A 25,027-nucleotide genomic window follows, 5' to 3' on the forward strand; every position below is an offset into this window, starting at 1 on the left:
TCTCACTCAACGCTTCGACACTCTTTCTTCTATTAAATCCCGAAGTGATGTAGATGTCGTCGTTATCTTCTATTTTAACAACCGCCTCATTGTCTGTGATAATAGGGACTTCAACAGTTGCATCGTTCTGTATTGCGAACTTCATCCCCTTTGTGTAAAAATCCATTTGGACTCCAGTCAAATTGGTAACTTTACACAATCCACGCGACTTGTAAAACTCCGCGTTGATTGCCTTTGCCCAATTCTCAAAAAGGGAGTTCATTGATCCAACAAATTCTGGCGTTATGTCCACAAGCAAAAAGTCTGCTGGACTTATGAAGATGTTGAAGTGGGGTATTTCACATTCACTCGAGATGTCAAATAGTTCAACAAGCGGCTCTTTAGTATATCCGGACTTCGTCACTTTGGTATATTCAATTCCCGTCTCTGTGATTTTCAAGTCAAGTCTTTGATTCTTTAAAAATATGACCGTGTTTTTTGTCGTGAAAACAAGAGCAGGAAATGAGTCGATAGTCTTCCCTTGTTCAGATACAAACTCGCTGATCAAGTCGATATTAACCTTCCCAACACTCAATGAAAAGTTCAGTTTAGGCATTTTAAACTCGTCTTGAGTGACAACTTTTGTATTCACATACGTCTCTTCCAATACCAACCCTTGTGTCGTGTCAATTTCCTTTTTTTGTGTAACAGCTGAATCGTTTGATAGAAGTGTGAGTGACCGGAGACTCTGGTCAAAGTCCTTCAATAGTTTGAGAGTGTTGTCCAAATCTCTATTAGAAAACCTCACAAATATCTGTGATATGTTGACTCTCACATCGGGTTGTCCAATAGTGGTTATTGCCAATGTGACTTCCTTGATTTTGGCGATGTCCACAGACTCTTTTCGTTGTGGAGTTGTTCCTATGAGGCCGCAATCGTTTGTGAAGAAGTTGAAAGACTCCATTTCTCCATCTTTAATTGACAAATTTGACTCAAATGACGAGTATACAATTAATTCGTTTCCATCATAATTCTTAAAAAAGATGTTAAAGTTGGTGCAAATCAAGTTCACCTCAATATTCGTCGAATTTTTTGATTCTTTAATTATAGTTTCCACTTCTTCGTGTTTATTTAAAGATTTTTCACACTTTGCAATGGTATCAATCTTTTTTGTTTGCTTCTCTCGAGTACCTTTAGTTGGGACTGATGGCAGTTTAGTTATTGTATCTCTCTTTTTCGGCGTTTTCAAGTCGTTCAATTTCTGTTTTTGTTTGTTTTGTTCATCAGTGGAATTTAATTTGAGAAACCCGTTAATCGCAGGTGTAATTGCTTCCAATGTATGATTGATAAATTTCGGAATTAAGACGATGGTCGGCGAGTAAAATCGTAATGCAAACGCAAGTTTATTAGTATAGTCAACAGACGCCTCAAAACACTTTTGTCCATCTCCTGAGACGGCGCACTCCGACTTATTTTCCAAGTCGATGACTCGAAGGCTTGAGAGTGAAAGTGATGCTATTTTTGTTTTCATTGAGGCGTTCAGTTCCATTTTCTCGGCTATGAATTGAGCGTGCGCGACGGTGAATTTGACGCACTTTGCTTTCAATTTAAAATTGAACCGAGTTGGCATTGTTATATGTCCTTTCAAAGTACTTTTTTGTCATATAGTCCATTCGTCAAAACGATTAGAAAAGTATAGTAAATTTACTATCAACCAACTAACGAAATAGTAAAAAAATTTTGGTATTTCTTTCAAAAAATGACTTCTGTTGTGATCCTGTATTCAAAGGGGATACAATGCATTCCTATGAAATAACTATATTATATTAGCTTTTTAACAAGTCTTTTATAGTTCTTAAACAGTAACAAAAAACAATCAAATTGACGAGTCAAGGCGGGAAGCAATATTCTTCAAGTTGTTGTAGACTTTCCCTGGTGGCGCACCAAGGATCAAATCTTGGATGGCATCACGAGCAAATTTGACGTTTGCCTGACTCCCCATAACACTGATTTTTCTAGTTGTCAATTATAAAAGAACTATACCAATACTAATACAAACTGTCCCATCATGATGATACGCGTGTGTGTGGCGTTCTCAATTGAAAATTTGATCTTCCCATCTTTACCCGCAATACGACCCATTGCCCGTTTCAAGTGGTCACCTTGTAATCTCTTGACGTTGTCGATCTCAAATGAATCGACGCAGACCTCATCCATCTTGAGGAGTGCAATAGCGTCTTTTGCTTCAAACCCCTTTGAAATGGCTTCGATGAAGTCGCACGTTTTTTGGACAGCATCTATACACGAGTCTGGGTTTGTTTTGAGTTGGATAACATGTGCATTTGGATTCATACGAATGTTCAGTTTCATTTGCTTCACAATTGGCTCGTATATAGCAGGCCAATTGTTTTTGAAATATTTAAAACGGAATGGAGGAACACGGACAGACCGAATTTCATCTTGCGCCGATAAGCCATTTTGTTTTATCTCAGGAAAGACGGGTGGGGCAGACATGACGTGTTGTGTTTTGATTAAATCAAACCCTATCTGTTTTTATTTTTAAATTAGAACAACTTGTATTGGTTAAACCCTATTCTACTTTAAAATGACAAATTCTATACATTTAATTTTATTTTACCATGTGTTATTCTTAATTATAGAACTTGGTTTGAAGAACCAATTTATTTGTATTTCTTAAAAACAAAGTTAATTATATTAAAAAACAACTTAAAAATTACTATATTTTATTAACTTTTAGTAATAATGAAATACTAGAAGTTAATTACTTTGAATATTTCAAAAATGTTGATTCAATTGAAGAATATCTATCAAAGCAATGCAATTCAAATAGAATCAAATTGTATTACATCACAAAACATGTTTACGTTGAAACAATATCAAACCCTTTCAATGTCTTTACTTAATTTCAAATATCAATTAACAACAAAATAGACGAGATTTACAAAGCTCTCTAAAAAGCGAGATACCACAAACCCTATAAAAAACTAATAATAAACGATTCCTTTAAAATTCAAGAACATGGCAACACAATTATTACCTTATTTGGACGATATCACAACACTTCAAGAACGTCTTGACGTTGTTCGCCAGTACATCTTTCTTTTTGAAGATCCAACAGCCTCAACACCTCAGAAAAAAGACGACGAAAAAACACCAGAAATGCCTAAGGATGTTGCACCAACATCCGATTACCCAGATCACCTCAATGATAACATTAAAGACGTCTTGTCGTTCATTCTTCCTTTAATCGGAAAAGAAGAACCCTCCCTCAAAAACACGCCTGACCATCTCTTTCTCCTTCTCTCAACTTCAGACGCGTGTGTGGTCCCCCTTCTTCGTCTCGAGTTTCACAAGACTGTTTTAAACCTTCTTAAAACCCCATCTGACGACTTTTTGGAGGCAATTGCGTACTTCATGTTACATGGATTACCATGCCCACAGTTGGCGCCTATCATATCACAAAGACTTTGCGAATTATTGAAAGAAACGAGAAACGGCGAAATGACTGAAATGAAGCCAAATCGCAGACTTTCATTGTTGTCTGCTGTTGGAACACTTTCGCATCGAGGATTATTGAATGCTGCTGGTGTCAATTCAGACGGCGTTCTTTGCCAAATCATGAAAAATGGTATTCCAGACGATTTGCCAACTCTTCACACGACGGTGAGATGTATAGCCGGTCTCGTGAAACACACAGACAACATCTTTACTGTCAAAGATGTGTTCAATTTTGCCGTTGAGAAACTCAAGAATGGCTGCGACCTTCGGACGGAGATTCACTTGCACTCAATAGTTTCGACTTGCGCTCGAATGCCACAAATTGCTCAAGAAGTTCTTACAACTCCCGTGTACTTCTCAATCATCCAGAGTTATGTTAAGTCGAAGCCATCAAGATACAGCAGTGTTGATATTCGTTACTTTGCACTTCAAACCCTAATCATCGCACTTTCAAGAGTCACTGAGATACAAGAAGAAACTATCAAAATGTGTGAGTCAGTAGTTTTAGCATTACCATCACAACCCCTCTTTGCCCATTTGGGTGCCGATGTCTCAGGAGGACAGCACCCACAGATGTTAGGAGTTATCGGGTTAAAGGCACTATGTATGATACTCATGAGAATGTTAAGTTCGAAGTGCAAGAGTGAGTTGCTCTACACTCATATCAAACGAATTTCAGTGGAGAACGTTATTGCAACCATAGGAAGGTGTACCATTATAGACGAAGAGTCTGACGACAAGCCTCCTGTAGTCAAAACAGAAATCAAGAATGATAGAGAAACAGCACTTTACTGGGGTTTAGTTCTGATTCAGAAGATGTTTGCATATGAACAGATGATGGGCAAAAACGACGTTAAAACAGCGATGACAAATTGCGAAAAGGGGTTCTTCTATTTAGTTCGTGCGGTGAAGTGTTTCTGTGGGAAGACGCCAGACATTTGTACGCTTTTTGTTGACATCGCAAAGTGTATGAAGTTTGACACCCTTAAAGCAGAGGACAACAAGTCGCATTATGTACACCGACTTGTGCAATTGATGAGAGATTTCAATGACTCTTGTTTTGAGCATGGTGCCTCTAAAGCTCTTTTTGGGCTCTGTGAGTTGGGACTTATAGAGAAGAGTGAGATACCCATATTAGGTAAAATAGCGTTAGATTTAATGAAGAAGTTCTCTTTATTAACACCAGATAATGTTGAGACTGTTTATTCTCTTGTTTACATCATTTCTGAAGTTGACTATACAAGTGACGTTTGTGGAGAGATAGTCAAGTTGGCTATCAGCGATGTACTTCCATGGATATGTGACAATCAAACGAAAATTACTTCGAATGATGAAGATATTGAGAAGTATGATTTTCTTGTTCTTGTGTTATTGGTGTTATTCTGCAAAACAACGATGACTGAAAAAATGAAGAACATAGTGCAACAAGTCAGAAAAGTATATGGGAGTGAAGCTGGGGAGATTACCGAGTATTGCGATAAGTTACTAAATTAATTGATATTGTGTGCGTTAATCAAATTTACTTTATTTAATCATAAAAATAAAGTACAATACCATCTTTTCAAAACATTGGAATTTTCAAATAAGAAAAAGCGAAATGAAACTAAAAAGAACTAAAAGTAAAAATGTCCCTTAAAACACTAAAAAGACTCCCTCAATTAATGTTCTATGCGGGGATGATAGCAGTGACCACGATATTAGTCTGCTTCTTGTTGGCCACATTTTTAAACCACTACCCAACGGAACTCTTTTTGCCGTTTATCTCGTTGACGGGATATAAAGCACCTGAGAGGTATTTATACGCTCTAGGTTTTGGGTCGGCTGGGGTTCTTTTCTTATACTGTTCGTATTATATCCACTACTATATTCTCAGTTTCACCAATCTCTTCACAAAACAACAGATCTCACGACTCTTTTATATCCTTTCATCTGGTGTTGTGTTCTTCATGATCCACGCTTTCATCCCACTTCAAGACGATATCATCACTACCAAAACACTGACAATATGGAGTACAATCCACCAAAGCAGTGCTGGTGTGTTCTTCATGTTAGTCTTGCTTCACACTTCATTTGTGTTTTATTACACAAACCACAACGAAAACACGTTTATCTATTTCGATGAGAGAGCCACTAAAATAAGAAAACATTGTGCACTGGGGTGCGGTCTCACTGTTGTCCTCGCAATGGTGGTACACCCGACTACTGTTTCCATTCTTGGAAAAGACTCTGCAAAAGGTTTGTGTATTGATACTATACTTAATTAATAATATAATTATTAAATTAATCTAAATATAGAAATTGACAAGGAGTTGTCTCTGGTATGGCGGCACTTGCCCAATGGATTCTGGTCGGTCTTATTATTCTCATATTTGTGTCGTACTCAATGGATGTCACCAAAATCCTTCCACGTATTGCTGAGAGTGAGACTGAGACACACAAGGAAAGAAAGGACTAAGAACCATTTTTTATAATTTTTTATTCTAAATATATAGTTCAAATAAAACTTAGATAAATATAAGTTATACTCTTATATAAATAAATATATGAAAAATGACAATTTTAATAGTTATAGTTGTTTTGAATTATAAGAAACTTTAAAAATAAGGTAATCCAGTCAAATGAGAATTCTTATTGTGAGAGCATCTTAATGTACTTTTCAGTGCGTTTGAGACCGATAGGATATTCTCCAGTCCATTCCATTGTGTCTGACAATTCGAGGGCAAATATAGCTTCGAAGGGTGTTATGACAGGAATGTCTCCTTCCATCTTGAGGTCAGTAGTGTCTGCTCCCAACGCGATGACCATATCGACTTGTCCCTCATAGTTCAATAGTTTGTTATCTGGCCTTCCCATAAAAACGGTGACAACATTGTGCTCTCTCTGAATGAATTTACGGAGCATTTGGAAGCACTCTGAGTTGTCTATTCTTCAATTTCAATTGGTAAAATATAGTTTGTTTATAATTCAGTAATAGTACTTTTAACATACAAAAACAAACACCAGTCTGGGTCTAACAAAAGCAACATGAACGTATTGGCTTGTCTAATTCTATCAAAGAACGAATACCTATTCATGACGTATCTCATCGTCTCATTAATCGTTTCAATTTTCTCTCCGGTGACAACATGAATTTCGGTGGTGTGAAGAGGGCAGAAGAAGAGTTTGAAATAGGTTGTATCGAAATATTCTGTTGCTTTAAGAATGACGACCTCAGTGATTTCGTCTTTCATTGCTTTTTCTCTGACATTAAAAGCTTCTTCAAAGTCCGTTACGAGATACTCAGTGTTAATGTTCTTCATAAAAGAAAATTTCGAGAGAAGTGACGGTTCGACAATTGTTATAGTTCTTTTTTCTATAACAACTGGTTTGACGGAGGGTACATCGAGGGGGTAAACAAACACGTCGTCTTGCTTCGCGACAATTCCTCCAACCTGCACCACAAGTGTCTTCGAGCTTTTTTTAAACTGTTTGAATGCGTGAGTGGATGATGATTGGTATGGGGTGTGTAGGATTGCGGAAGTCTTGATGAGTGGAATTAAAGCTATGTGGATTTGTGAAGACAACTCTCTATAAACGGGTGATGTGCAATTAACAACGCAGTCACTGTAGTTTGGAATTAGCGATACAAGACTACTTGGTAATGTCACGGCCATTGAATTAAAATGATCAAATGATTGATAACTTTTTCAAAAAAATGGCTGTCCAGAACACTTTTTGAAAACAAAGTTGAAACTATATAATATAATTAATTTAATTTAATAATTTAATAATTTAATGATAACAAGAATAATAGAAATATATTAGGTTAATTATAATTTGATTTTAATAAAAATACAAATAAATTACATCAATAGTATTATTATTATTATTATTATTAAAATAATTTGGCGAATCGAATTCTCATTTTTTTAATACAAACAACAATAAAAATTTAAAGCAACAAGTCAGTCATAATTCACATCACAATGCAAGTAAGATGAAGAGAGCAAAAAGAGTAACAAAGATAAATGGCACTGCGTCTTTTGACTCTTTTTCGTTTGAAGAGTCGTCTGAGACGTCAACGACATCTTTGTTTGTGGTTGGAACTCCCTCAGCCTGGAGGTCAATGGTTGTGATTTTAAAGTCTATTGGGAGGTCAGTCACCTCGATGCGCTGAATAGAGAAGGTCTGGAGTGTCCCCTTTTCGTCTGCAATTGTCAGTGGGACATAGACACGTGTTGCGACACCTGATTTTACTATGTAGTCATATGGTTTGAGTTCGGTCTCTGTCTGTTGGTTGTACTCCTCGGAGAAGAGTCTGCTTCTGAATCTCATAGTTTTGACTCTGTCCGAGACGTAGTACACCTCAAACGAAAAGAAATTTTGTCCCGCTGTTTGCATTGGTGACGATCTCTGAACTCTGATAGTGTCCCAAGTCCTCAATGTCGCAGCAAGATAGTTTGTGGTTGAATTCTTTTGTAACTCAATATCAGTCCCAGCCGTGTTGAGCAGCGCCCACGAGTCGAGAAACTCTTTTCCATCAAACATGGTATATGAGTGTACCCCAATCACTAACACAAGTAAGCTGATCATATGGTTGTGAAGCTGATACTAAAGCACTCCCTTTTATTGTTAAATTTGACTTTCCTTTTCTCTTTGCTTTAAGAAAGTGAATTAAAAAAATCGTAAAAGGAAACAATCAGGTGGTATAAGACTTAGTAATTCAAGTAATTTGATTTCGATCAAAATAAAATAAAAACAAACCATTTTCTTTAATTGTCACAAAAGTAATTGATAATATTTCTAATACTTTAATTAATAAAACAATTAAAATAGATGGTGTTAAGCTTTTTTGTGTTAAAAACAATTCTTACATAAATATGGTGCTTTCCTTGAAAAAAAGTAATGCCAAATAGTTAGACAAAATTTCAGTTTGATTACCTCGAAGCCCAGATAATAATTTTGTGGTGAAGAAGGAAACAGGTGTATTAGTAACACAATTAACAGATAATAAAACAACTAAATACATAACAATACGAAATATATTCGTGGTGTGCTGGTGAATCCCAAAATTGATTTGTTGATCTTTTTTTACTTTAAAAATAATAAATATATGTGAGTTGTTTAGTATCAATGACGATTTAAGAGACGTATTTAGCCACTAGAACTGTAAAGTCTTTCAATGACACAAGAAGAAGTAAAAGAGGTAAAACCCACAAAAGAAGTCAAAGAAGTTAAAGAAGCAAAGGAGAGTGACATGTTGAGTGACAAGTTTCTAAGTTTTAAAATTACTTTTAGCTCTGCGTACGTTCCAGACAAAGAGTATGAGGACGCAAAGCAAAAGTTACGCCAAATGCAGAACGAATTCACTTCGATGCTAAAGGACTTTGAAAAATTGCCCACAACGGCGGCTGCCCTTGCAGATGGTAATTTGAGTCTTGTCAAATCGATGCAGAAGTGCATTTGGATGTCAGGTAATGAAGGCACGGCAACCACCCAATTAATGAATGCCACACAAGCTTTTCAAGACATGAAAATTCAGACAAAGAAGTTCGAGAATAAATTACACGACCAGCTTCTAGTACCTCTCAAAACGTATTATGAGCAATTTGTAATGTTGTCCAACCGTGTTAAAGTCTGTGACGCCCGTCGAAGTTATTTCAATTACTTCACAAAGCGTGTTGAAAAGATTGAGGCCAAAAAGCCAGAAAAGCAAAAAGGTCTCGATGTAGAGAAGGGTCACCTCCTCTTTTGGCGGCAAGAGTACTTCTATCTCCGTGATGAGTTAATTGCAGACATAACCAAGTTATTGAGTGACTCTGAAAATGTGATGGTGCCGATTATTAGAGTCTGCATAAACCACATTATGAACTTATTTGGTTCCTTCAAAGAGTGTTGTTTCAAGCTTGGGGAATTTGCTAATGAAATTCCGTCTACTGCCGCTTGTGTGAACTACGTTGTGCAAGCGTACTCCGACTCATTCGAAAAGGAACAGAACGTCCAAAAACGACGAGAGGCTGAAATGCCATCACAACCTCCACAGAAAATTGAAGAACATCTTCCCCCAACACAGCCTGAAAAAGAAGACATTTCAAACGACGAAGATCAGAAAAAAGAAGATGACGAAGTCCCTGTTGTAGATAAGGAAGTTGAACCAGAGGAAAAGGGTGCATCAACCAAAGAAGTTGAAGTTGATCACAAAAAAGAACCAAAAGAAGTATCAAAAGCAGTAAAAAGTGTTCAAGTGATCAAAGATTATGACGCACAAAATGAAGCAGAACTTACACTTCGTGTGGGTGACACGTTTGATGTCACAGACTGGTCAGACGACGAATTTTGGGTTGGGACACTTGGCGGGAAAACAGGTAAATTCCCACAGAATTGCATCATGGCGTTCAATTAATTCATTTGCATCAAATCAATTTATTTATTGTTTCTTCTTGAGAATGGTCTTCACCCATTCCACAATTCGTCGAGCTATTATTTCTTCATTCTTTGTGAATACAAAGTAGTGAGTACCCCCTTTCACAGACATAAACGAGCTAGATATGTTGAGTAGACACTTTGATTTCTGAACAGTGGCTTCTGGTGATGATATAGAGTCGCTTTCACTTTGTATTAGTAATAGAGGTAATTTGTCACTCCAATTCCAATTGAGTTCTTCTCTGCCCCACTTCACTATGTTATAATAGTTCTTTAAATCAAGTGTATTGCTTATAACTTTGTCACAAGTCGAACATTTTTCGGTCTCTTCGAATGTCACTTTCAGCTTTGTGAAAGAGTAAGTTCTAATAAAAAAGAATAGTACTGTTAATAGTACAAATACTATAATTTCATAGTGTATATTAAATTTAAAAATTGGGTTGATCGAGACTACTCCATCGACGATATTAATAAAATGGTCATATCGACAAAGATCGCATGACACTAATCCACTAAGACCATGTCCGACAACAAATAGAGGAAGTTGTTCCTCTGTTAACATGTCGGTCTTTTTAATAATTTTGATATAAGCATGGACTACATCTAATATCTCTGTTTTGCACACCACCCCACGAACACCCCCAGACTTACCACACCCCGGTAAATCTAAAAAATAAACGTTCATGCCCTGTTGTGAAAAGTACTTCCCAACCGAGTCGTACACAGCGCCAGAACTTCCGAAATCATGCAACACCAATAGATTGCAAACACTATTTTCAACGAAATAAGCTTGGGAATAGATGTCCATCCCATTTATCTTGTGAGTTGTCTCTACACATTCCATTTATAATTTTGGAGTTTACTAAAGAGGCAAAGCGATTTGACAAAACAGAACTGAATTACACACACAACCAGGCTTACTCTTTCTGTGCCTTCTTCCATTCTACGTAGTCGTCGAACATGATTGGCCACGTGGTATCCATCTGGTAATTTGAAAGATCCTCTTTAATGTTGTTAAAGAAGTCATACAACATCAGCCACTCGTCTTTTCTCAACATCTGTGACTTCGGTTGGTTTAAAAACTTCATAAAGTTAGTGATTTGCTTTGGTTTGTCTGGGTAGAACAGAGCCAATAACTCTGAAGTTGTCTCCTTATCTAGACATTAATTATATATAGTTTATTTATAGTACTTTTCTTTTCACTACTATGACGGAGGAGTTTAAAGGAAACTTATGAACAAACCGAGTTGCTTTGATTTCTCCAAGTTGTAAGTGAAAGCAAAGGAAAGGAACTTCTTCAGTTCGATGGGTTTACTTCTCAAGTCTTGTGGGAGTTTTTTTGGTATCACTTCTTTGAGTTGTTGTAAGCTTTGGACGTGGAGGTCACTCATCCCGTTGATATACTTTTGCAGTGTTATCACACCCATCTCGACACTCCCTAATTTCCACATGACCCACAGTGCTTGTAACCCTCCGATATTTTCTTCGTCAATTCCAATTTCTGCAAAGAAGCTTGTAATAGTACCCACTGAGATATGGTCTTTACCCTCCTCAAGAAATTTATTGAAGTCTGCTTCGACCGTGTTTTGCGTGTGTGTTTCCTTTGGAGGATCGACTTTTTTTTCTTTTTCTTTCTCTTTTTGAGTTGTTGGTGGCGGTTTTTGTTGGATTTGAGGCGGTGTCGCATCGACACGTTTTGGAGGGTCTGCTTTGACAACAGGTGGAGGGGTCTGTGGTGTTTTAGTTTCGGGCGTCCACTTGCGAGGATCTTGTCCTTGGTTTTCCGGTTCTTTAAATTGAGGAACAAGTGGTCCTTGCTTTTTCGGCTCGGGTTCAGGGGACTTGGCCTGTGGTATCTTTGGTTTGTTATGTTTCGAGCTGTGATTGCCCATACGTGTCTGCTTTTTCTGATCATTCTTCTTTATCATAGTTTCCCGTTTTGTCGTTCATAAAACATCCGTCCCATCCCGAATGATGGGCACTTTCTATTGATTTAATAAACTATAAATATAGAATTTGCCTTGTTTTCTATTTATAAATGACATTACATGATTGGACGAATTATTGGGTGAAGATTGGATAGTAATTCATTTTCCCGTTTTATTGTGCATTTACTATGTAAAATTATAGAGTTTTGTTTAATAAATAATGATGGATTCTTTTTAAAAATATAATTATTAAGTATTTTACTAAAATAAATAGAACTTATTTTTGGTGAACATTACAATGAGTCATGAAGGGAATTGAGAACTGTTATTGTTCCCGTTTTCGTTTGAATTTTTCAGCTAGTGTATTGCAAATCTTCAATAAAGAATCTTTAGTTTTTTAAACTATACTTTTTTGTTTATCTGTTGTAATAACAAATTGATAATTAAAATACCAAAAAATTCCATAAAAACATTAGTTTAAACATTTATTATAATAATATTATAATAATACATAATTAACTATTACTAATAATAAAAAAACAATTAGTAAAAACATTTATTAATAACTAAAAATGTTATTATTTTGTTATTTTATAATTTCAAGATTACCTCAAAAAGTAAAGCATGGAGCCTCGCTCGCCGCGATTTAATGTCGAGGATTTGTACGACACGACCATGGATCCTCAAAAACTTTTGGACGCATTTAACCACCTCACACCACTTTCAAACATCAATCCGACTCTACCAACGCACGAACAATGGGCTGCGCTCATTTCCCACCTTTCAAAACCGTCTCCCGTCATTCGTTCTGCGACTATCAGATATATCGACTCCCTTGTAAACTCGCTTGGACAAGTTCCCGAGATTTTGTTTGGTGATTTGGGTTCGTTGTTGGTGGCGAAGGCAATCATTGACTTTTCACAAATCAAAGAGAAGGAAGCGGAGAAGGTACGGAAGTATCGGACGATGTACACAACAATGAATAAATACGCTGTGACATTAGTGTCAGACATACTCATTTTGATTAAAAAGATACCTCCCGTCTGGGCGCGCGCTGTTGTCGAGGCCGCGGAAGCTGCGGACAGTCGCGACACAGTATACTGTGATGTGTTTAATCGACTCATTGTACAAATAGCGGTGTCATGTCCCAAGGCATTTGGTCCATTGGGTACTGATGCTTTAAAAGTTGTGTTTTCAAAGCAGACGCAATGGGTCACCTCCATCATGATGGACACATTACTCTTCACTTTGAACTCCCCACTCCATAAGAAGTACCTTGGTTCCGACCAAGTGCTTGCATCTCTTATATCCCCCATGTCAAGTCCAGAACATTGGATATTCCCTTTAAGATTAGTTGGGAGAACAAACCCTGATCGGCAACTGAAGGAGTTGCAATATTCCACTGCAGTGAAGTGCTTTTTCGAAACGATTAAAACGTGGCCGGGACTCCTTTCTCTCACTTCAATGAATGGAATTGAATGCCTGGTCGTCGCGTTACACTCACCAGTGCCAAAACAGATTGATATGCTGATTAATAACTTGTACTCCCTCTTCCAAATCAAACAACCCCTTTTCTCATCGCGATTTGAATACCCGGACTCGGGACAAGACCTGTTGAGCAACCAACCAATTATGCTAGCGTTTTATACCCATCTGCTTCATGTCTTGATCGAGTCAAATTTCTTCGACGCGTTGTGCGACGTCTGCGTCATGAGACAAATGCACGACGATTTTTCAAGAGAAGCAGTTCCACTGTTCCCAGATAACAAATTGGATAAGCCGATCACACAAAAGTTACATCGCGCTACAATGTCGGAACACACAAGGTCACCAATCACAGAAAAGGATGACGAAGACGACAAGGAAAAGAAGATCCCAAGTGAAGACATTAACGCGTTGACTGTTGTGTCCAAGTCTGTGTATTTGCTTGGAGAATTGTTACACCTGGCGGGTGTGTTGTTTCCGACAAAGAACGTTTCATTACAAAAATTGTTTGCAACTGCGTGCGATAGCGTTTCGAATTTACAGACGAGTTCCGTTTCGTTGTTAGTCAACTTACACACCCATATCCAACATAAAATCGAATCGAATTTGTTGGAACAAAAGAAGAACGACGGGATGTCGATCAACGACTATTTCTATAGCGACACAACAAACGAAATCAACCAAGCCATTAAAGGGTTGAGTGTCATGGATGAGAGTGAAATTAAACGGACAATTCAGTCGTTGAACTCCTCTGCAAACGAGTCGTGGAACTGGATACAAGTGTCGACGGTGTTAACTTCTGTCTTGCAAAATATGAGATACTTCCCCATCATCGAGAAAACGCCATTTTTGAAGGCTTTGGTCAAATTTTACCAACCAAGTAAGAAGAAATTCACAGAAACGGATTTCCAAAAGACGGACACTAAAATATCATTATGTGGGCTGATGCTGTTCCATATTTTAATTCAAACGGAAAGTGGTAAAATATTGCTCAACCCAATTTTGAAAGAGATTGAGTCGGAACTCAACTTTTTCATACAAATGGCAACAAAGAAAAGAGACGACACATTTAACTTTACGGAGTTTGTCGAGAAGAATCACTTCTTTGACCAAGGGCATTTGATGAAGAAGATGTCGAGAGAGTACTTCGGGTTCATTGGAAGTCTGTCCGACGTTCGAGACACCCTCGACGGCATCTTTGTTTCATATCGAACGATTTTGACAAACAAATCACTCAACCAACTCTCAGACCTGATTTCGTCGTCATTCAAAATTTCTATTTCATCGCACCGATCGAAGCTATCAATTGTCGAAACAATGTTAGGGTCCGAGAACGTCACTGTCATTAACAGAGCTATTAAAGAGATCGGAAGAACCATTTTACCTCCGTTCGATGCACAACCCAATTTCCAGTCCTTTTTCCAGACATGGGCGATACCAACCCTTTTGGAAGTTATGCAGAAGCCCGGGCAAAACGTTTCTATCATCAAACAAATCATTCAAATTTTGTCCACTGCGTTAAACAATGAAAAGACGATGGAGTTGTTCATTCAATACATTTCAAAGAACACCGAAGAAACAAAAAACAAGACGGATGAGAAAAATCCATTGGAGACGTCCATTAAGACCGTTGGATTGAATTTCAGCGTCCTTTGCGAGAACAATGGCCGTTCACTGCTCTACAAAATTTTAACAAACAACGAAATCATAAAGAAGTGTATGGAGACGACGGATTACATCGACAAAGAGTACCAATTTTGGATCGAAAAGGAGTGCAAAAATTTTGTGGAAAACATCGAGACGAAGCCATGTCTTCCACACTTCTTCGAGATATTGGGAACGACAGTAACGGGATGTGCAGTACTTCAGAAGAACAACACCAAAGACGCGTTATGTGAAATGCTCAACACGGGAGACTCAAACGACAAAGCTGCTGCAAATGTCGCACTTGCCGTTATTGCTGCGTCGCAATTTGGGTTTAATTTGATCGACAAGGAAATCACAGATAAAATGTTTACTGCTCGATTTGCAGAGCCTTTAACGGAGAGAGTACTCTCGTTGTGGTCGTTGTCTATTCTTTGCAAAAACAAAGTGTTTAAAGTACGAATAGAGAAAGAAGGATGGAATGTGACTGACAAAGGTGTTGTTATACCACAAGGTGGGCTCGAAGATCCGTTTTATAAAGTTTGTTTTTGTCTTTTTCTCTGATGCATGGAAATGCATTTACACATGTGTTGACGCGACAGCAAAATACACCAAAAGTGATGATCGACTATATCCCTTTCAATCCAGAAAGTATGACACAAGAACAGGCAGACGCAGTGAAGTGTGTAAGGAAGATGCGGCACGCCACTATGTGGCGTAATGCAATCAAAGAATTGAACAAAAAACGGGCGGAGAATGTGGAAGTCTTTAAAGACCTTCAGTTTGGCATATCGACGTGCCAACTGATCAATTGTATCAAACTGAATATCCTGCAAAGGTCGACCGTCTATGAAACGTTTCTCGGTAACATCCCCATTGATAAGATCAAAGAACAGATTGCAAAGGATTCAGACAAAATCATTGAAGTAAATAGGACGGAACCTCAACTGTCCGTCAAGCGAAGTAAACGTGCAACAATGTCCCAGCAATGTGTTGTTATCAACCCTTAATCATCCAGATCCTATTTTTACTCATCGTTTCCTTTTGTCTTGTCTAATACTATATTTTATTATAAATAAATTAGTACGTGATTTATTTATAGAGCATAGGGATTTATTACTAGTAATATTAATAAATTAGATGATCTCAGCCTCATCGTTGAACATCTGAGCCAAGATCAGTCGTGTGATCTTAAAAGTGGCTTCCCCAGACAACGAAGAACATGTCGTTCTTTGATAAGTACTCAAATATGAACTCCCACTTTTGTTTGGATAAATCGTAAGATCACTATTCCCAAAAGAAAAGTACTTATTCCCTTCTGTGGTTGAGTAATATGTGGCGCGGTCTTTTTTGGAATAAAAAATTCTGTGCCTCAGTGGTATTGAACTCCCACGGGGTGTTATAAATGAAAACACAAAAGCATCATTATCTGTCGTGTATGTATTCTCCTCACTAATGGGAACTTGGTAATACCCTCCAAATATACTATTTCTATTGTCAAATACTATCACACACACATTCGACTTGAACCTGATCGTCTCCATATATCCACCCTCCAAAAGAGACCCATCAGCGTCAGAGTCTCCTATCACAACACAGTTTTCCTTTTTTGTCCATTTCTTAAGTTGTTGATATTCAAACGCGTGTTCTCCCTTCGAGTAATAAACGCCCATCACTTTGTTTTTGAGTTCATTTGATTTTGTTCTTTGAAAGACGAATTGCTCCACCAATACTTTATAGTTTCATATATTATATAAGTTTTGCATATAGTTTCGAGATATTTTGATAATGAATCTATATCTTTAGTATTAATTAAAACAGTAAAATTAATGTGCTTGTACTATAAAGTATTATACAAAAACTAATGAAAAACAATCAATAATTTACAGACCCTCGCCTTCGTTCAAGTCGATTGGAGGAGTTAAAATTGTTTCAATGTTTGCAAAGAAAGCTGCAAAGTGTTTTGATGGGTCTTGTGCCAAAAACAGATTTCTCCCACATGATGCCGTCGTCTTCATTATTTTGATTTTGTCCCCCTCAGATATACTCTTCTCTTCCATCAAACAACAGGATATGTTACGAAGTAAGACACGAGGGTCAACAAGGGTGAGTGCGTCAATTGCAAGTGTAGTGGTGTGTTCGATACTTTTGAGTTGCATGAGTGAGCGTGTAATTTCATGAACGAGTTGTTCCAACAGTGGAGGAGTGATGACACCCAAAATCTTCTTCTGTTCGATAAGTGCAGCAACCTCTTTCAAATTCCCTTTTGCCATTTCAATGACCTTTTTCTCTACTTTCAGCTTCTTACTGAGACTCTTAAATGATTTTTTGTTGGGATAAGGTACTCGTACAAGAATACATCTCGACCGTATTGGTTGTAACATGCCACAAACATTACTACAAAAGAGAATAAATCGACAGTACGTCGACCCAACTTCCATTGTTCTTCTCAGTGATTGTTGTGCTTCATAAGAAAGAGAATCAGCTTCGAAGAGCATAATTACTCTGTACCTTGGTGGGGGTTTCCCACTTGTTAATTTTTGGAATAAAGAAGTCAGGGTTTGAATATTAGTCAAACTTTTGACGAACTCTTGAATAATTTCGTTGTCTCCATTGAACAAATCGCTGGGGACAATTTCAACATGAAATAACGACGACCGCACTTTCACATCCTCCTTCATGTTATTTACAACAATCTGAGTCACTCCAGACTCGATGTTATACACTCCTTTGCCATATATGTTCTGTAAAAAGAGCATTGCCCTTGTATACCTCCCACTGCCATCTCCTCCATGAATCAAAAGATGTGGAATGTTGTCACAGTGACTTAAGTTATCCAACAATGTGTTTGCTTCCTTTGCATAATCGAGTGATGAAAAAGCTCTTGGTCCATTCACAAACATTTGCAATAAGAGATTTTTTAATTCTTTTCTTTCTTATAAATAAACTAAAACTGATAAATTCAGAAAACAAAAACATTTAAAACACAACAGGAGAGACTTGCGAATGGCGGAGCGTCGATCCATTCAAAAATACTTGAGGACGAATATCATCGATATTTGTGACGGTCGGATTCGAGTTGTTCATCACTATAGTTTTAATGGTCGTTGGCAATACAATACTTCCACTAAACTTGTCAAGCACAATAATTTCAAGTGTACTTAAATACTTCAAATCAAAGGCGTGGCGACTTGCATTGATCTCAAGGCGTCTGATCATTGGCAATTTAACATCGACATTTAATGATCGTAATTTCACGTCGCATAGTGTTGTGTACATCGAGATGTCGATCGCGCTTTTGGCAAAGAACCCAGCAACACACATCGATGTGAGGTGTTGTGTAGTTTCGACTTTTGGAAGTTGTGAGTGTCTGCATTTCAATGAGACCAAATTGTTTGGGTAAAACACTTTGTCAGCATCGATTTCATCCACACTACACTCGGTCAAAACGAGTTCCTTCAAATTAGTCAAATGGGTGAACGAGTTGGTAATTTTGAATTCGTTAATAGAGACTGATTTCAAGTTGACGCAATTTTTTAAAGGCAGTGCAAACACCGCTTTGGTTCTCCCGTCGTGTTTGTCGCATCGCTCTTTCTGCCCTTTTTTGTAACTCACCTCATTTGAGAATGTCAGAGAAATCAAATGTTCATTACAGTCAAGCGAATTCACATTACCATCAGTGACAATGAGCTCTTTGACACTACTTGGAATGACATCCCACACACACCCACTTGTTTCAAGTTTTTCAAGATTTACACAACTTGTCACATCCACCACTCTTGTGGTTGTTAATGCTGTTAAAGTTGTTGGTAAATCGACGTTTTTTGCAACCGAAATGTCAAGGTCATAGAGTGCGGGGAATTTTGAAAGATCCAAATCGGCGTTTTTGGTTACTTGGACACACCCAAATGCATACAACTGAATAACGTTTTCAGGGATATCGCTTGAAAATTGGAACACTTTGTTGTTAGGGGAGAATAAATAAGTGTTGGGGTATATCAGTTCGCCAACACTTGTTACACACGAAATAGCGATGGTTGTGAATTCTGGAAATTCGTCGATTACTGCTTTGAGGTCACCTATATTGTAGAAACGCACAACAAACTTTCCGAAGTTGAATAGATTCACTTTTTTGTAGAAGCCGACATCGTTGTTGCTGTAATATTGATGAGTGACTTCTACTAAGTCGTAGCGCTTCGCTTTGGAGCCAAAGAAATTCTCGAGTTTCTGCGCAATGATTGCGGTGAAGTGCACCTTTCGAAGGAATGGAAATTGGTCTAAATTAAGCGCAAAACCTCTGATGCCGATTGTGATTTCGACAAGTCTATCCGTCATGTTGTCTGGTATCTGAATGGTTCCATTATAAGACGTCAAGACGATATGTTCAGCACACTTTGGAGTCAGTTGGAGGGATTCTTGGGGAACAACAAAGGTTTCTAAGTTACTAAACAATTTTGCTATTCTTTTGTATGTGGTGTACTCGGACTGTTTAGACTCGGTGTAATTTTCAAAAACGCCACGACGAGCAACTTTGTATTGCGGATTAATTCGAATGATTTGGAGAGCGTCAAAACATTTTGTGTTGATGCAACAAAAGTTTATTGCTGAGTCTATGTCATTCAAGTAAAGAACAACATTGGCTAAGTATATCTTTTCAAGCTTCATGAATTGAATTGACATAGATTACTTTTTCTTTTTATTGAGTATAACTTAGTTTTGTATTGAAGTATTCCATTTATTGTATTTCATTGTTGTTGCGTTGTTATGATTATATAAAAGTTACTTAACATAACGGGATCTTCATCGTAATTTAAATTGAAGTTTAGATGTGATGTTCAACACCTAAATAGTTCAAGTTCTAAAAGTTGAACAATATCCATGTTTACTTTATTAAATAATTTAAACAAACTATATACTATTTAGACATTAAACTTTTAGATGAACTGAAAATAACAACAAATAAATAACAAAATATGTTATAGAAATGTTTTTGAAAATACAAATGCTATTTAATGCTAATACATATTACTATAATTGACAAAACTCCAATAATCAAGTAACCATATAAATAATTTATTTAACTATAAACAAATAATTATATTATGTTCAAATTATTTTGAATTATTATGAGATTATAACACTAAAAATCTTTGAAAAAAAATAATAAATAATTTGTAATAAAAAGCAGATTAAAAACAACAAAAAACGGCAAATGGAACATCTCATTCCTTAATTAAAATCTCAAAAACGATAATTTCCCATTCAACACGCATAATATTGCTTGATATAAACTCAAACTTCAAAGTCGTATTTGTTGATATCAAAAGAAAGAAACCTCATAACTCAGACGAACTATAAAAACCTCAACTTACAAGTCCCACCATCAAATGGCGAAGCCTGAAACCCAAGTAATCTTTGCGTTTAATGATTCAAACGCCACGAAGGACAATGAGCTTTTCTGGCAAAAAACAAACGAATTGTATCAGAGATTTGTAACTAGCTTTGGTGTTGACCACGTCTTCTTAGTTTCGTTTGGCACTGGTTCCGAGGAGATTACCCCTTCTCAGTTTAATGCAATGGTCAAGCGAAAATCTGGTAATAGTGGTGGATATCGTATGGACAGCTTATCCAAATACTTAGTCAACACCAACTTAAAGGATAAGGAAAGCACCAAATTAGTTGTTGTGCTTGATGGCCCAGGTGTTGGGATTACTGACGCGAAAGTGATGATGCAAAAAGTTGGGAAATTAGCAAGCACTGAAGTGTTTGCCATTGGGAATAAAGGGTTTGATGGAGCGCAGCCCTTTTTGACACAAGAAGGGAGTAAGTTGTATCAAGTGACTGCCTCTGAGGAAAAGTTAGTATTAGAGACCAGCCAGAATGATCGCACAACTGTTTTGGGTATTGAGAAAATGTCAATTAAACAGTTTTTGGACAACTTTGATCGAATTATTAATTACATTAAAAATCCATGGCTTTATGGTCACGACCAATATCAAACTGTTGGTGCTATTAAAAACAATGACGAGCTCAAAGGGATTATTATGAAAGAAAAGAGTCGACTTCTCTTTGAATACGGTAAAATGAATAAAGGAAATGTCGAGGTACAATTACTCGAATGCATAAAGAAGAGCGACTTTGATGGAACAATTCCTGTGATGCAAGAACTCGTTGAAAAGTATTACAAATCAGTCAACTCCAAAACTGAAGAACTTTCTATTGAAGAGAAGATCGACTACTTGATTAAGTTGTGCGGAGGCCAAGAAGTTAATAACTTTGAAATGGACGGCGTTCGAGCTGGGAGAGCTGCACGCGCCAAAACTGCTGAAAATGATAATTTGGATGATGTTGATGATGATACCATTACTGATGCGCAATCACAAGGAATTAAAGAACTTGTTGAATGTCCATTGTCTGGGGAACAAGATGTTGGATTGTTATTGATTACTAAAAATAGCATCTTAGATGGGATTCCTAAGAACATAGTGAATAAGGTGATTAACTGCCCGATGACTTTAATTAACTTCCCGTCATTAAAAGAACGAATTGTTGGAGCTTTAGGTGGATTAGTCGGGTTGAAGAGCTTCAAAGAGAGTGCGATGACAGAGTCTCCACTTAATGGTGAAACAGTGTTGGGTGGTATTTTGCTCTCTTCGAATGAGAAAATGCAGAAGGTCAATAAACGTGCGATTGCCAAAATGTTCACCAACGGGAAATTGTTGGGGGCGCCTGTTTATTACTTGATTGCAATTCTTCAGACTATCAAAGAACTTGATGAGTACCAACAAGTTGTTTTGCCACTGAAGCAATTGATTCTTGAAATGATGAAAACGTCTCATACCTTTGCTTCATTGTCTGGTATGGTCTCATACGTCTCTACGCCACTTCGAACGGATGTTGCATTTTGGTTTATTGTCCACAGTTGCCTGATCAAGATCCCACCAGCGAACAGTCCATTTATACTTCACTTAGAAGAGATGCAGAGTATTATAGATTGCTTGGAATTACTCGAATACCCTATTGATGAGAGAGCACGCAAACAATATAAACGGTTTGTCGCAATACAAGTGCTGCACAGAATGAAGTATATCAACTCGGACACCGCACATTGCTTCATGAGAGCGCTCTATCAAAAGGCTTTGTTCCTTGACAAATCTAAAATTAAGGCAGTGGTCGCTCAAAAGGAATTTTACATGCCTTTTGTCTTTGTTGACGGTGCAGCAGACAAAGCTCAAGTCGACCACGTCTTGAGTCTCTTAAACCCTATTTTCAAGGAACTTACTATCGAAGAGATCTTAGCGTTGGATACTTTATCACACGAAAAGTGGAGAGTAAATGGCACCGAACTTCCACTTGATCTTCCCGTAGTCAAATGTACACCTGACACTCTTTGGGAGGGACTTAAGGCTGGGGCGTATACCCTCGATGTTGAAAAAATGAAGAAGAAGTTTGTCAAAAAATATGGGTTTGAGCCTGTACGTGAAGAGTTTTTGTTGTTCTTGTCGAAGAGAGTCAAGCTTCAAACACTCCCAGAACATATAGCAGAGACTAAGTGATTTTAAAGCTTATTATTTATTTATTCTATACATAGAGAAGTGAAAGTAGAACAGAAAATTGGATAAGAAGTATAATTAAACGTGTTAAATTAGAAGGTATAACAAAAGCGCCGAGATAACAACAACTAGACTCGGCGAACCACATTGCTGCATTTGATAATTCAAAAGAACACCTTCACATGTATCACATTTGAATATGCGTGTCGCACTGACTTCACTCTTGCAGTTCTGGTCTTCGCATTGAAGAGAATATAAGTAATCAGCACCTTCATACTCCCTCACTTCGTACTTTGAAAATTGACTTCCACTCTCAACAACGTTTGATGTGTAATAGTTTCTGTCAAGAGTGTCTCTGTTCGGACAATCTATGTCGTCTGCTGATGAAGTAAAGGCGATATGTTCCGGGACTTCGTAAGTTGTCTTCGAATTTTCTCCAACAGTGATTTGTCGGGCAAGTGTCTCATCATTCTTACATTCTGAATCCGAGTAATAATACTCCGACAAAACGTCATCTTTGTTTTTGTACATGTATGACTGTGACTTGTCAACAGACAGTCGGTAACACTCCTTTAATTCCCATTTTTTGAAAAGGACAGGCTTTTCGTCGATTCCTGTTTGTGTAATTTCGACATAGTACTTCGACTCAACAACATACAAGAAGAAAAGAACGATAAAAAAGACCATTTGAATTTTAAAGATTTACAAAAAGTTTAAAGAAAAAAGTGTCAGTTTTCGTTGATTCAAAAATAAGTCGACTTAATACAACTTATTTTCTGGTTTTGTATGAAGAATAAAAGAAATTGATTGTTATTGATTATTTGAATTTCCATAATAATAATTATAATAAATCTGTAATGTTTTGTATTAAACAAAATAAACGAAGCATACAAAAACAACTATTACCAATATAACACTTTTGGGTTATTTGTTTGTTATAATACATTGTTTTTTTTAACAATTGTTCGATCAAAACTAGAAAAAGTATTTTTTTATTAATAATGATTAAAAATATTAATAATATTATTATTTTTTAATTATTATTTAAATTAATAAATCAAATTGTTGAATTTATTATTGAAATGTTATTTTAATAATACAAAGAGTTGTGTTGTTTATTATGGTTTGCTCATGGTATTTTGATGTTTTTTTCAATTGTTTATTTTATACATTAATAACCCGGCACACAGCGACGGAGTCATTTTAAAAAAAAAAAAAAAGGTTTAACATTCTATACAAATAAATATAAGTAATAAATATTATTTTATTAAAAAATTTTAAAAAAATAATTTAATTCAAAAATTTAATGAATTAGAAATAAGTGTATCATATTAAACATGCCATTTTTATCATTATAATGAAAAACATTATTACAATATAATATTATAATGGTATATAAATAATATATATTATCAACAAATTTGTGAATAATAAATTTTATTATAAACAATAAAATTAAAAACTGATAAGACAGTTTTATCATTTTATTACCAGATTGTATTTTATACAAACTTCATATAATGTCCATATAATAGCTTTATATAGTAAAATATGATAAACATTATATCCCGATTATTACTAGTTATTTATTATACAAAATTGTTATTTATTACTTTTTGAATATTAATTTATTTTTTCCATAATTATATTTGATGACTTTTTTTTCTCAACAAAACATCAATTATCTTGTATTACATTTATTATAATATTTTATAGTTATAATATAATAACACTTACTAGCAAAGTTAATGATATTAAAAAACCCTAACCACAACACAAAAAAATAAGACAGAAAAACAAACTAGGCGTTTATTAACTTTTTTAAAAACACTTTATTCTTTGTAAAAAAAACATTTGAAAAACAAAAAAATGATCCTCCGAAAATGGCACACAAATACCGACACTAATTTCAAGTTCAAGGGTTGTGAAACCCGATACTTTGGTTTTATTTAGCGTATAAATTACCAACAAACTTGCACAACCAAATAAAAATAACTCGTGGAGAAAAAAACAAAAGACAAAAAAAGAACTAAAAAGTCAGAGAAGCCGTGGCATGCCCGAGTCAAAATCGTTTTCGTTTAAAATAGTACTTCTGGGCTCTGGTTCTGTAGGAAAGTCTGCAATCGCCACGCGATATGTCAAAAACACCTTCTTGGGAAGATACGACCCAACTATTGAAGAAACCTTTTCGAAGACCATTGAAGTCGACGAGAAGCCTGTCCAGTTAGAAATATACGACACTGCAGGGACTGAACAGTTCAGAACACTTCAGGACTTGTACATGAAGGAAGGTGATGCTTTTGTGTTAGTCTTTTCGTTGCAGTCCGTCTCGACTTTCAACGACCTTTCAAGCTTCCATGAACACATCTTGAATGTCAAGGCATCGATGAAACAGTTGAACGTTCCTATCCTCATTGCGGGGAATAAGTGCGACTTGGATGATAAAGACAAAACAGTCTCGGCCGACGACGCTAAGAAGTTCGCAGAGGAGCACAACTGCACCTTCATGGAGACTCC

The 25,027-nt window shown here is 36.6% G+C and overlaps 16 protein-coding genes across 16 annotated transcripts; 6 read left to right on the forward strand and 10 right to left on the reverse strand.

The window, feature by feature from the left end:
* On the reverse strand, positions 1-1,609 carry EIN_408800 (hypothetical protein; the record flags this gene model as incomplete). The annotated part of the gene is made up of 1 exon (XM_004184899.1): positions 1-1,609. A coding segment is annotated over one exon (1,609 nt), but the record flags the coding sequence as incomplete, so codon positions are not given.
* A 246-nt stretch (positions 1,610-1,855) lies between these two features.
* On the reverse strand, positions 1,856-2,493 carry EIN_408810 (pre-rRNA-processing protein PNO1, putative; the record flags this gene model as incomplete). The annotated part of the gene is made up of 2 exons (XM_004184900.1): positions 1,856-1,994; positions 2,039-2,493. 2 exons carry the CDS (start codon positions 2,491-2,493, stop codon positions 1,856-1,858), a joined length of 594 nt encoding a protein of 197 aa, XP_004184948.1.
* A 525-nt stretch (positions 2,494-3,018) lies between these two features.
* On the forward strand, positions 3,019-4,992 carry EIN_408820 (hypothetical protein; the record flags this gene model as incomplete). Its single annotated transcript, XM_004184901.1, has 1 exon — positions 3,019-4,992. One exon carries the CDS (start codon positions 3,019-3,021, stop codon positions 4,990-4,992), a length of 1,974 nt encoding a protein of 657 aa, XP_004184949.1.
* Positions 4,993-5,123: 131 nt separating this feature from the next.
* EIN_408830 (hypothetical protein) lies at positions 5,124-5,953 on the forward strand (the record flags this gene model as incomplete). Its single annotated transcript, XM_004184902.1, has 2 exons — positions 5,124-5,733; positions 5,808-5,953. 2 exons carry the CDS (start codon positions 5,124-5,126, stop codon positions 5,951-5,953), a joined length of 756 nt encoding a protein of 251 aa, XP_004184950.1.
* A 173-nt stretch (positions 5,954-6,126) lies between these two features.
* EIN_408840 (hypothetical protein) lies at positions 6,127-7,151 on the reverse strand (the record flags this gene model as incomplete). The annotated part of the gene is made up of 2 exons (XM_004184903.1): positions 6,127-6,419; positions 6,497-7,151. The coding sequence occupies 2 exons, from the start codon at positions 7,149-7,151 to the stop codon at positions 6,127-6,129; spliced, it is 948 nt and encodes a 315-aa protein (XP_004184951.1).
* Positions 7,152-7,458: 307 nt separating this feature from the next.
* On the reverse strand, positions 7,459-8,070 carry EIN_408850 (hypothetical protein; the record flags this gene model as incomplete). The annotated part of the gene is made up of 1 exon (XM_004184904.1): positions 7,459-8,070. The coding sequence occupies one exon, from the start codon at positions 8,068-8,070 to the stop codon at positions 7,459-7,461; it is 612 nt and encodes a 203-aa protein (XP_004184952.1).
* A 589-nt stretch (positions 8,071-8,659) lies between these two features.
* EIN_408860 (hypothetical protein) lies at positions 8,660-9,880 on the forward strand (the record flags this gene model as incomplete). The annotated part of the gene is made up of 1 exon (XM_004184905.1): positions 8,660-9,880. The coding sequence occupies one exon, from the start codon at positions 8,660-8,662 to the stop codon at positions 9,878-9,880; it is 1,221 nt and encodes a 406-aa protein (XP_004184953.1).
* A 24-nt stretch (positions 9,881-9,904) lies between these two features.
* Positions 9,905-10,744, reverse strand: EIN_408870 (hypothetical protein; the record flags this gene model as incomplete). The annotated part of the gene is made up of 1 exon (XM_004184906.1): positions 9,905-10,744. One exon carries the CDS (start codon positions 10,742-10,744, stop codon positions 9,905-9,907), a length of 840 nt encoding a protein of 279 aa, XP_004184954.1.
* Positions 10,745-10,817: 73 nt separating this feature from the next.
* EIN_408880 (hypothetical protein) lies at positions 10,818-11,828 on the reverse strand (the record flags this gene model as incomplete). The annotated part of the gene is made up of 2 exons (XM_004184907.1): positions 10,818-11,056; positions 11,144-11,828. 2 exons carry the CDS (start codon positions 11,826-11,828, stop codon positions 10,818-10,820), a joined length of 924 nt encoding a protein of 307 aa, XP_004184955.1.
* Positions 11,829-12,452: 624 nt separating this feature from the next.
* EIN_408890 (hypothetical protein) lies at positions 12,453-15,967 on the forward strand (the record flags this gene model as incomplete). Its single annotated transcript, XM_004184908.1, has 2 exons — positions 12,453-15,497; positions 15,560-15,967. 2 exons carry the CDS (start codon positions 12,453-12,455, stop codon positions 15,965-15,967), a joined length of 3,453 nt encoding a protein of 1,150 aa, XP_004184956.1.
* A 126-nt stretch (positions 15,968-16,093) lies between these two features.
* On the reverse strand, positions 16,094-16,630 carry EIN_408900 (hypothetical protein; the record flags this gene model as incomplete). The annotated part of the gene is made up of 1 exon (XM_004184909.1): positions 16,094-16,630. The coding sequence occupies one exon, from the start codon at positions 16,628-16,630 to the stop codon at positions 16,094-16,096; it is 537 nt and encodes a 178-aa protein (XP_004184957.1).
* A 210-nt stretch (positions 16,631-16,840) lies between these two features.
* Positions 16,841-17,860, reverse strand: EIN_408910 (replication factor C / DNA polymerase III gamma-tau subunit, putative; the record flags this gene model as incomplete). Its single annotated transcript, XM_004184910.1, has 1 exon — positions 16,841-17,860. The coding sequence occupies one exon, from the start codon at positions 17,858-17,860 to the stop codon at positions 16,841-16,843; it is 1,020 nt and encodes a 339-aa protein (XP_004184958.1).
* A 76-nt stretch (positions 17,861-17,936) lies between these two features.
* On the reverse strand, positions 17,937-19,637 carry EIN_408920 (hypothetical protein; the record flags this gene model as incomplete). Its single annotated transcript, XM_004184911.1, has 1 exon — positions 17,937-19,637. The coding sequence occupies one exon, from the start codon at positions 19,635-19,637 to the stop codon at positions 17,937-17,939; it is 1,701 nt and encodes a 566-aa protein (XP_004184959.1).
* A 707-nt stretch (positions 19,638-20,344) lies between these two features.
* On the forward strand, positions 20,345-22,513 carry EIN_408930 (hypothetical protein; the record flags this gene model as incomplete). Its single annotated transcript, XM_004184912.1, has 1 exon — positions 20,345-22,513. One exon carries the CDS (start codon positions 20,345-20,347, stop codon positions 22,511-22,513), a length of 2,169 nt encoding a protein of 722 aa, XP_004184960.1.
* An 84-nt stretch (positions 22,514-22,597) lies between these two features.
* EIN_408940 (hypothetical protein) lies at positions 22,598-23,197 on the reverse strand (the record flags this gene model as incomplete). The annotated part of the gene is made up of 1 exon (XM_004184913.1): positions 22,598-23,197. One exon carries the CDS (start codon positions 23,195-23,197, stop codon positions 22,598-22,600), a length of 600 nt encoding a protein of 199 aa, XP_004184961.1.
* A 1,182-nt stretch (positions 23,198-24,379) lies between these two features.
* On the forward strand, positions 24,380-25,027 carry EIN_408950 (hypothetical protein; the record flags this gene model as incomplete). Its single annotated transcript, XM_004184914.1, has 2 exons — positions 24,380-24,452; positions 24,538-25,027. Coding segments are annotated over 2 exons (563 nt in total), but the record flags the coding sequence as incomplete, so codon positions are not given.

Source organism: Entamoeba invadens (assembly GCF_000330505.1).
Source record: "Entamoeba invadens IP1 unplaced genomic scaffold scaff_1105074726225, whole genome shotgun sequence".
NCBI classification, from domain to species: domain Eukaryota; phylum Evosea; order Mastigamoebida; family Endamoebidae; genus Entamoeba; species Entamoeba invadens.